Source organism: Sinohyriopsis cumingii, chromosome 19 (genome assembly GCF_028554795.1).
Source record: "Sinohyriopsis cumingii isolate HCF-2022 chromosome 19, ASM2855479v2, whole genome shotgun sequence".
NCBI lineage: Eukaryota > Metazoa > Mollusca > Bivalvia > Unionida > Unionidae > Sinohyriopsis > Sinohyriopsis cumingii.
This window is the reverse complement of record NC_142979.1, coordinates 69,111,510-69,121,891: the sequence shown is the minus strand read 5'-3', so window position 1 is coordinate 69,121,891 and position 10,382 is coordinate 69,111,510. Positions and strand designations below refer to the sequence as shown.

The 10,382-nt window shown below is 38.3% G+C and overlaps 1 protein-coding gene across 1 annotated transcript; it reads left to right on the top strand.

Annotated features, from left to right (window-relative positions):
* The first annotated feature begins 2,106 nt into the window (after positions 1 to 2,106).
* On the top strand, positions 2,107 to 2,478 carry LOC149775906 (protein CFDP2-like). Its single transcript, XM_089943534.1, has one exon. It carries the CDS (start codon positions 2,107 to 2,109, stop codon positions 2,476 to 2,478), a length of 372 nt encoding a protein of 123 aa, XP_089799660.1.
* Positions 2,479 to 10,382: the final 7,904 nt, after the last annotated feature.

The following is a 10,382-nucleotide window of genomic DNA, read 5'->3' as shown; positions in this document are numbered from 1 at the left end:
TACTAACTGCATCACTCCAAAAGGAAAATAAGGAGGTATAGCAAATACTAACTGCATCACTCCAAAAGGAAAATAAGGAAGTATAGAATAATTTGCGAGAAAAGATGCCAGTAATCAAATACTAGATAACCCGAAGCATTGATATTTGATTGCAACTATTTTGCAACTCTCATGGATGATAGAAAAAGCAGAATTGAAGAAAATGGCGATTTGTCGAAACTACTTGCATGAATTTAATAAATTCTAAACTTTGAACAGATCGTTTGACTTGAATTGCTCAGGTTTATATGGCATTCTTTTCTTCCAGCTATTAAAATATGAATAGTTACATTGAAAATGCTTTCGGTTTGCAACTTCTTCGCTTTGCTTAAAATGCTGGGGGACTAACCTCTAGTCGCTGTCGCGTTAAATGACTTTGTAAAGCTTGTTGAGTTGCAATTAGCTACTGTCTGGACCTTAACTTTTTGGTATTAATGATTATTATTTTGTAAACAATTGTTTTAAAGATACATACCAGAATGGCGAAGAGGTCTCCCGGGAAGACAGTGCTGAAACATGAAATATAGGTTACGATTAGATTTAGATCTATTATTTATTTATAAGAAACCTATAACAAGAAGTGTCGGCATTCTTTTTTCCAGTAAATGTGTCTTGTTACGTTAAGTACATTTAAAGTGTACCCTGATAAGGTAGTCGTGCACCTGTCGATAAATAATCTCATTAGTGTCTTGGGGGACATAGGAAGTTAAAATGTCTTTACCATTCGTCCCAGTCAGTGCTAAGTACCTTTCCTTTTTTGACACCAACTAAAAAATTCTGCTCATGTTATTTTCATTGCTTGCATCAGAAAAAATAGTGTTCAACTGTGAGGTGTTCACCTGTAATGTCATTGAAAGGGAGACAACAAACAATATATATGTGCGGACAAATAAAGCTAATGGTAATCGAGACTTACATTTAGGAGATATTGACATCAGTTGGATACGGGATCAGGGGCGTGGTCAATGTTAACAAATGTGTGGTTACGTTTTGTTTTAAGGTCGTTTGCAAATCAGACGGTTACTAGTGTGACCATTATACGGATCAGAAGAGTCGCCTGATCCGTATGTTTCTGTATTAAATTAACATTATTAATTTCTACTTTTATTGATGCTCATACATCAGTATTTTCTGTAAAGAGGGAGACAAAAGTGGATTATGGCACAAAAGCTAGTTAATGAACTTTCACAAATACCCTACTTTCTTGTGTTGAAAATATTATATTCTTGAAGCCTGTATGGCTCTTTTCCTCGGTAGTTAAATCGTAAAGGTAGAATTGAAGGTTTGAACTATAACTAGTACCCGTAATAATTAATTTATTGTTCTATTTCAATGCAAGGAAAATTATTTTGGTATCCTTGTGAGGATATAAAGTATTATCCCAACGCTAATAGATTTCTGGAACATGATTCTGTCAAATTTTTTGGCAATTTTTTCTTCATGACTGTAAATTTTAGTGATTCTCTAGAGCTGAACTATTCATAAATTCATTGGGTTTATTATAAGCCATTAAACAGCGTAAAAGTGCATAGGATCTATAAAGAGATACTCACACACGTCTTGACAGTAGCTAATAATAGGAAATGGGCAAGTCATATAAACTTGCACGGGAAGGTAGACGCTTCCGCCCCCACGAGTCTTCCAGCTATGGATAAATAGTGCGATGTCAACACGGCATCACTGAGCAGAAGAACTTCCGAGACGAAGTCAACGGCCAAGCGGAAAGGCTGCCAAACAGCTCAACGGTTATGTGTTCATGACTAAGGCGAGACAACAAATTGGAGGAAATCGGCTGTGGTCAGGCCTGGAGAGGGTTGGGCTCCGCCAGGCGACAGCTGCCCTAGACACACCACATGAGAAACGACAACCATTACCCATCCCATACCGGCTCGGTCGTCGCCCAGTTCAACAACGGCCGAGCCTTCTGTCGTGCACCAGGGCGAAGGAGGAAAATATATCACTGGTGCCCAGAGCAGCAAGATTCGTGTTAGGAACAACATCACCATTGACACCTGGAATGTGAGAACACTGAGAGAAACAGGAAAGCTTCAGGAGGTTACATATGAAATGAACAGATACCGCTGGAACATCCTTGGACTCTGTGAGATACGATGGAAGAACATTGGAGAAACAACTACCTTCGAAGGACACAAACTGTACTTCAGTAGCAGAGAATACAAACATGAGCAGGGAGTTGGGCTCCTTGTACACAAGGATAGTGTGAGTACTGTCATGAGATGTCGGCCAGTATCCAGCCGGCTCATCACCATCCGCATCAGGCCAACTCTATTCAACATCACCATAATACAGGCATACGCCCCAACATCAGACTATGATGACACGGATGTTGAAGACTTTTATGACCAGCTACAAGAAATTGTGGATAAAACACCGAAAAAGACATTCTGGTTGTGCAAGGTGATTGGAATGCCAAGATAGGCGAGGATGCTTGCATTAACTGGAAAGGAACATGTGGGCGCTGCTACAATGCACAGACAAATGAGAGAGGACTGAGGCTCCTGGAATTAGCAAGTTACAACGACCTTATGCTGGCAAACACCTTCGGCCAGCACAAAGTATCCAGAAGATGGACATGGCACAGCCCAAGCGGAGACCATCATAGTCAGATCGACTACATCATGGTGAAGAGGCGCCTACAGTCAGGTATAAACATCGCCAAAACTAGAAGCTTTCCCGGAGCGGACATAGGAAGTGACCATGATCTGGTGATGACGACCTTCAGGCTAATCTAAAGATGGTCAAGAAAGAGAGCCACACAATAATACAATTTGATCTCGAGAAATGGAAGGACACCGAAGTAGCAAAAGCCTTCCAGGCAATGATTGGTGGGAAATTTGCACTGCTCACTATCCTCGATGCTGACAATACCGACATGGACACGTTGATCACCACCTTCAATACGGCAACGACCGAAACAGCCAGCAATATCCTCGGTAGACATCGTCCAGTCAAGAAACCCTGGGTTAGAGCTGAGATTCTGAAACAGTGTGACAAGAGGAGGGAACTGAAGAAGAAAATGAACGATATAAAAGGGGCAGAGCAGTACAAGGCAGTCAACCGGGAAGTCAAGAAAATCTTGAAAATAGCAAAAGAAAACTGCATAGAAGAAATGTCCAAAGACATTGATGGAAACTTGAAAAGGAACAACAGCAGGAAAACATACCAACTGGTCCATGTTCTAACAAGCACAAAACAACGGCGGGTTACCTCCTTACAGTACAAAGCCAGAAACTGCCTCACAGAAGAAAAAGATATTCTGAAAAGATGGACAGAGTACTGCACGGAACTTTACAACCACCGAGCCACACTAGATCCAGAGGTACTGAACGTCCCTTCAGCAGCTAACAACGACAACCACCCTATCGTACGCGAAGAAGTGGAGCCGCAGTGAGATCACTGAAAAAGTTTAAATCAGCAGGAGTGGACAACATCCCAGCAGAACTAATCCAAGCTGGGGGAGAAGCAATGATTAGCGCCCTCACAAACATCTGCAACATGATCTGCCAAACAGACGTATGGCCATTGTCATAGACCCAATCACTGAGCATCACCCTCCCCAAGAAAGGCAGCTTGCAGCAGTGTCAAAACCACCGTACAATCAGTCTTATAGCCATCCAAGTAAAGTCATGTTAAGGATACTGCTGAACAGACTACCACAGGCTGAAAAGATCATTGCCGAGGAGCAGGCGAGGTTCAGAGCAGGTCGCAGCACAACAGAGCAGATCTTCAACCTCAGGATATTGTGTGAGAAGTTCACCAGCATGATCTGTACCACTTCTTCGTGGATTTAAAGAAGGCATTTCACAGGGTAGGGCATGCGGCCTTATGGGCGACCATGAGACCATCAATGCCAACCTCATCACAGTAATAGAGCACCTCTATGACAAGGCCACCAGTGCAGTATACTTCAACGGCAGCATAGGGGACTGGTTCAGAACAACAGTCGGATTCAGACAAGGCTGTCTGCTTTCGCCCACACTATTCAACATCGTTCTGGAGAGAATCATGGCAGACGCGCTTGATAAGCATACCGGGACAGTCGGTATCGGAGACAGAACAATCACCAACCACCAACTTAAGTTTTGCTGATGATATTGATGGACATGCAGGAAATGAGCAAGAACTAGCTAGCTTAGTAGAGAGCCTTGACAAAACCTCTGCAGCCTATGGCATGGAAATTAGTGCAGAGAAGACCAAAATGATGACCAACAACTTCAAGGGCATCAGCACTGACATCAGAGTCCAAGGCACAAAGCTAGAAACAGTCCACAGCTTCAAGTATTTGGGGGCAACTGTAACAGATGAAGGATCGAAGCCTGAAATAATTTCCAGGACTGCACAGACAACGGCAGCGCTGACAAAACTGAAGCCCATCTGGAAGGACAAGAACATTGCACTCAGTTCAAACGACAGACTGATGCACTCATTGGTGATCTCCATATTTCTCTATGCCTGCGAATCATGGACCATAACAGCGGACTTGGAGAAAAGGATACAGTCTACAGAGATAAGATGTTTCCGAAAGAACCTCTGCGTCACATACAAAGACCATATCACCAATGAATAAATACGGCAAAGAATAAGACAAACCACTGGGCCTCACGGTGACCTCCTGATCATAGCGAGAAAACGGAAACTGCAGTGGTATGGGCATGTCTCACGATCATCAGGACTTGCCAAGACAATCCTACAAGGCACTCTACAAGGAAGAAGAAAGATAGACAGGCAAAGAAAGAGGTAGGAAGATAACATTCGAGAGTGGACAGGCTTGACACTGAGCGACTCACTGAGAAAAGACGGAAAATCGACAGGAATGGAGGAAGCTGGTTGTTAGGTCTTGTGAGGTGCCCCAACGGTCTTCCAGCCTACAGGACTGATGATGATGATGATGATGATGATGATGATGTTTGCGAGATTCGGCATTTGTCCCATGGACAGGTAGGTCAGGTGGTTTCTTACAAGAATTAAGTTAATTCCCATTGGGTAGTTAAACCATGCAAAGTCTTCTACTATGCTGGAAATTTGCGATTTGTCACGTAGGTAGTAGTAATATTATGAGTGTTTTAGCTTCTGGCCTATATTTAAGTAGCTCGGATTGAGCAGTTTTCTTATAATTATTTCTTGTGATCCTGTTGCAACAACCAGTCTACAGACGTGTTCTATGTTGTAATTTGATATTATTTAAGAGGAGAAATATTTGTTTGGACTGTTCAGTGGAAATAGAAGGTGCTCTTTGGACTATACTCTAATTTTGGAACTGTTGTGAATTATTCAAAGGCGTTCTGAACAACATCATTTTGACAAAGTCAGAATTCTTGGCGGACCTTTTCATTTCCTGTTCTGATATTTATATGGAACTTCTTCTTTTAGACTTTGATAGAACTTTTTCCGGATTATTTTGGATTCAATTCATAATACTCTAAGTTCCTCTCACATTTTCATTTGCAGCTTTGATAATTAAATTATTTGCTAAACTTTACAAAACGTGTTGGTTTTGATTCTTTCTGTTACTTAGTTTGTCGTAACAATAAACATACTATTTCCATGATGAAATAAATGCTCAGCATGACAATTATTTTACATATTGATTTTCAGTCTTTATACTGGGCCTTTTCCTTAGTAGGCAAAATATAAAGATATATCATTGAATGTTTGGAATTATTTGTACTTACTATTATTACTTTTGTCTTTTTGATTATGCGAGGGAAATAACCACTGCCTATATATTATACTAGAAAAGTGGATTTGTCCCAACGCCTGTACCTATTACTGGCCTTAAAAGACCGCTACTGCATAGATTTAAAAAAGTCTTTGTTTTTGTTTTCTTTGATTGACTCTAACTGTCAATAAAGTTTGAAATTAAGCTTGTGTTGAAACTAAAAAGGCTGAAAATCGTGACTAATGATGGTCTAACCATTTAAGAAGTGGTTTCCTCGTCAAAAATAGTTTAATAAGATTACGTGACAGCTCAACAAAGCAGTCTAATGTGTATCCGGAGTGAGAGTGGATTTTGATAATTTAACAATAATTTATGTAATAATTTTAAGGCTATGTACTGCTGAAGTGGATGGGATGAAATAGTTTTAATACATATTAATGTACTCTTCTTGAAGATAAGCACTTTTTATTAGCAGTTTTAGAACAGTGTATAAAGAAAATAATTTGTTGTGGATCATGGGGGTCATCTTAAAGTGTTATTTACGTTTGCGTTATAGCCTCTCTGTCTCTCTGTCTTTGTATCCTTCTCTGCCTTTGACTCTCTCTGACTCTTAAAATAACATAAAAAGGACGAGCGGTCTATTTGCTTATGGAACACGCATACTCGTCCCAAACTCACCCATAGTGCAAGTTTAATGTTACTAGGTGACCCTGTATAGGAGTTAAATCATCTACAAGTAAAACAGTTGGACTCACAAACATATATGGCCAAAGTAAGTCCTATATACCGCCAACTTAATTGCATTAAAGCATAAACGGATGTATTTTATAAGGGTCGCAACTATCGACTCATTTCCCAAAAGTAAAGAGAATTATCAAGGGGTAAACCATACATACTTTATACAAATAAAGCATGCCTCGCTTGGCTTAGATTGAAATAACAGTCCAATGATAAAGTAATAGGCAGGTTACTCTTGGCTCAGAGCTTTTTCTCCTTGTTGCATTACACTCAAGGAATGTCCATTTAATTTCTCTGGACTTTTAATAGTTGCTATGTAATCTTTAAAAAATAGAACCTGCCTAAAATACTTCTGGTACGTTTAATAAAATAATGTTATTTCTTTAGATGTCGAAGAAAATATTTGTTCCGATTATTATGGAATCTTAAAGTCTGCCACTTCATAAGTTCGTGCAGGACAAACGAATACTGCATGATATTGTATGTGTCTTGTCTCACTCTCTGTGAACTCCAGCAGTTGGACGATTCCTTATAGTCTACGAGTATGGCGCAAATATGCTGATGCAAAGAGCTATTTAGTCATAACATTTGTGTCATACTGAAGGCAATGGAAAGTTATTTTAAGAAAGATTCTTCAGAAATCAACATTTCTGCATGATCTTGCCATTTATGCATTATTAACCTTATATCTCTATAACCGTATGCACATAAAAGTAATGAAAATTCCATGGAAAAGGTAGTTGAAGTCTCAGCAATTTCACATTAGCGTCACATGGTGGTAACATCATGTAGCAAATCCTTCTCAAAGTCTACAAATATAATTTTGACAATGACCCGAAAACAATAAGATGTGACACTACCTCAAAACCTTAAGTAGCGAAACTACCACCCTGCACATTATTTTCCTAATCTTGTTCTTGTGCCATTTCCCTTATCAATGTCCTTGATTTTACAGCAACGAAGCTGCAAGTTGTATACAAAGTGTGGAGCTGGATAAAATTTCATCAAAATATATGAGATAGTTAAAATGTGCCAGCCAAGATAAGGAAAAAGGCCACTGATCTCCATGTTTTCGACGGCACGACTGAATACACTAGATAATACTAAGTCCTATAGTAAGCTAAATATCCATGAAAATGTATTCATTGCTTCAATTGATATACCTGTACATGGACCAATATTGCTGATATATATTCTTCCTTGCTGTCACCTTAAGGCTTGAGACTGAAGTCATAGCTATAGTGTCTCTAAATATGATATATAACTGGTGCAACTTTCATTAAAATATATTCAGTAGTTCAGAACGTATCATCCAGACGATGTACAAAATGAAATAATTACATTTTTTCTTGCCTTACTGTTTGCTTAACCTAGTGGCAGGTGTCTGTATATGGAATGTGACAGACCGTATATATATGCATGGGTAGAATTTCATGAAATCTCTGCAGCTGTCATAAAGTGATGGGCCGGACAAGCAAATGTTAACAGAATAATGGACAGAGAATGTGTTAACGTAAACTGTCTAATTTAAGATGGTTGTAACAAATGCACCGATAATCATATCATAATAAAAGATGACATAGCAAGTGTTCTTGGCATGACCGTGGCCTTGAGGAATGACATTTAACATGATATACAACATACTCTCCATATCATCATAAACACATTCTTCTGAATATCTTACACAACTTCAGAACTATAGCCTGGATAAAAATAATTTAAATACATTAACGTTGAAGATTGAACCATGAAAGTGGTATATGAAATACTGTCACATCATCATGGATTTAATCATATTCAATTTCATCTTTCTAAATATTCGTTTTTTGTTCAAGGCTTGACAAGACATATTTGCATATTGGCATGTGACCATAACTTTGTCGCTAAGATTATGATAGTTGCAAAAGGTTAGGATGTAAAACTGTAGTGTTCGAATATACTAGTGGCTTTATTTTATGGCCAAGACATCACAAGAAATAAACCTTGATATGACTGCGACCTTAACTTTGCTGATAGGATCTTTATGGTGTTACGAGACAATATCCGAAATATTTTATTTCATTGAACGACGTCTGAAATCCTGGCCAACAATGCAATATAACATTGATCTTTCAGACTGGATTATAAAAGTGTGTTGTGTAAGATAGACTTCGGTCACGATGCATGAATATCGATTTTTTGTGTCTCACTATCCTTGGGAATTTGCGGGCTATAGGCTAAACTCAGAAATATATAATATTGATCTATGGTCTAAAATGCAATGAAAAACTAAATGATACGTTCAGAAGTTGTGATTTAGTTATCCGTTTAAATATATACCTTCAATGACTTTTCAGTTACAGTCCTTATAAAAAGTGAGCAACCGTCACAGTTGTGTTTTATCTTGCTGATTGAACCATACCATTGATAAACATGATAGGTATACCATATACCCTAAATCTGTGATTCTGCCTGGAAAACATTTTATTCCATCATCTTTAACAAAAGCGTCTGGGAGAGAACTGAGACCTGCCTTACAGATCCATAAACATGCCAAGTAACAACAATTAAACCATGATGTAATGCTATACCAAATTTTTATGACTATTACATATTTAAATGTTTGCAAGTTATAGCTCCAAACGATAATGTCCACCTCTGACTTTCAGAGAAAAAACATGAATGTGGCAACGTTTACAACCGTATCTTACTTATGTGCAAATGTTATTTCCTGGAGATATTTGAGTGCTCATACAGAATTCTTGGACAAAGACATTTTCTTAAATTTCATTTGGAATTCAATCACCGGAATATTATTTTCTGCGGTTCACAAAGAACTGTAAACACAACCGCGCTATACTGACTACAGTATACGTTATCGACTTCCATTTTGGATTTTTCGTCGGGACTCGAACTTAAATTCATTAGTACATTTTTTTACTAGGACTTCTAATTTTTAATTCTGTGATTATTCTTGGATTATTTTTGGATTTGATTCCTAAAACCATAAGTTCTTCTTTTTCATTTTTACATTGTCTTCCCAGGGAAATAAATTATTTGTTAAATTTTACAAAGCTTGTTGTTTTTACCTTTTCTTTGTTACTGTTTATTAGAGCCTAAACACGTAACACATACAGCTATTAGAATTTTAATTTGTACTTAACGGAGATTCAAACTCGGCTCAATGGGTAAACGGCACCCATTGCCTTGCCTGTAATATCATCTCGACCATGCACACATCACCCATAAAAACGATGTTATGTTGTTGGTGGGATAGCATTCGTGCGTAGCAGACACAACAATATGTCGACCGAGTAATTAATTCTCATCTGTACACAGTCATTTCGACCTCCAAATACATAAATTAAGGTATATATAATTAATTGTGGAGAATTACAAATATACAACAAACAGAGCGGGAAGTGCTATCCCTGGATTCTACAGGAAAATGCTTGTTAATATTAACATAAATTTTATAAATACAGGTATAGAACTTTAATTCGTAATCGACGGAGGTGCGGACGCCAGTCCGCTGGTAAACGGAACCCATCGCCTTACCTTTAAGCACTGACTACTATACCATTTGGACCATGTACACATTTCAATATTTGTAATCCTCTATTATTAATTCTACAGAGCGCGACCGAATGACGTCACGTGCATGGATCACCAACATATTGGTAGACAATGCACATTCGTATGCAGATTATAATGCCTTCATTTTGTATCGTGTATGATTGTTCAAACAGATAATAGCAGAGATAAAAAGATATTGTTATATAGACTTCATAATGTTATTTTGCATCAAGGTGAACTGACAAAGGAATTATATTAAGGCCAGTATGACAAACAGTTGTCAAACAGCTAGAACAGATATAAAGCTTGCACGCTTTTTATTCCGATCATTTCATTGGTAAGTTCTGATGCCTTTCTATTATGTTTAATG

What these genes read in the sequence shown, in the direction of transcription:
- LOC149775906 (XM_089943534.1), top strand. Translation starts at nt 2,107, where the DNA reads ATGAACAGATACCGCTGGAACATCCTTGGACTCTGTGAGATACGATGG.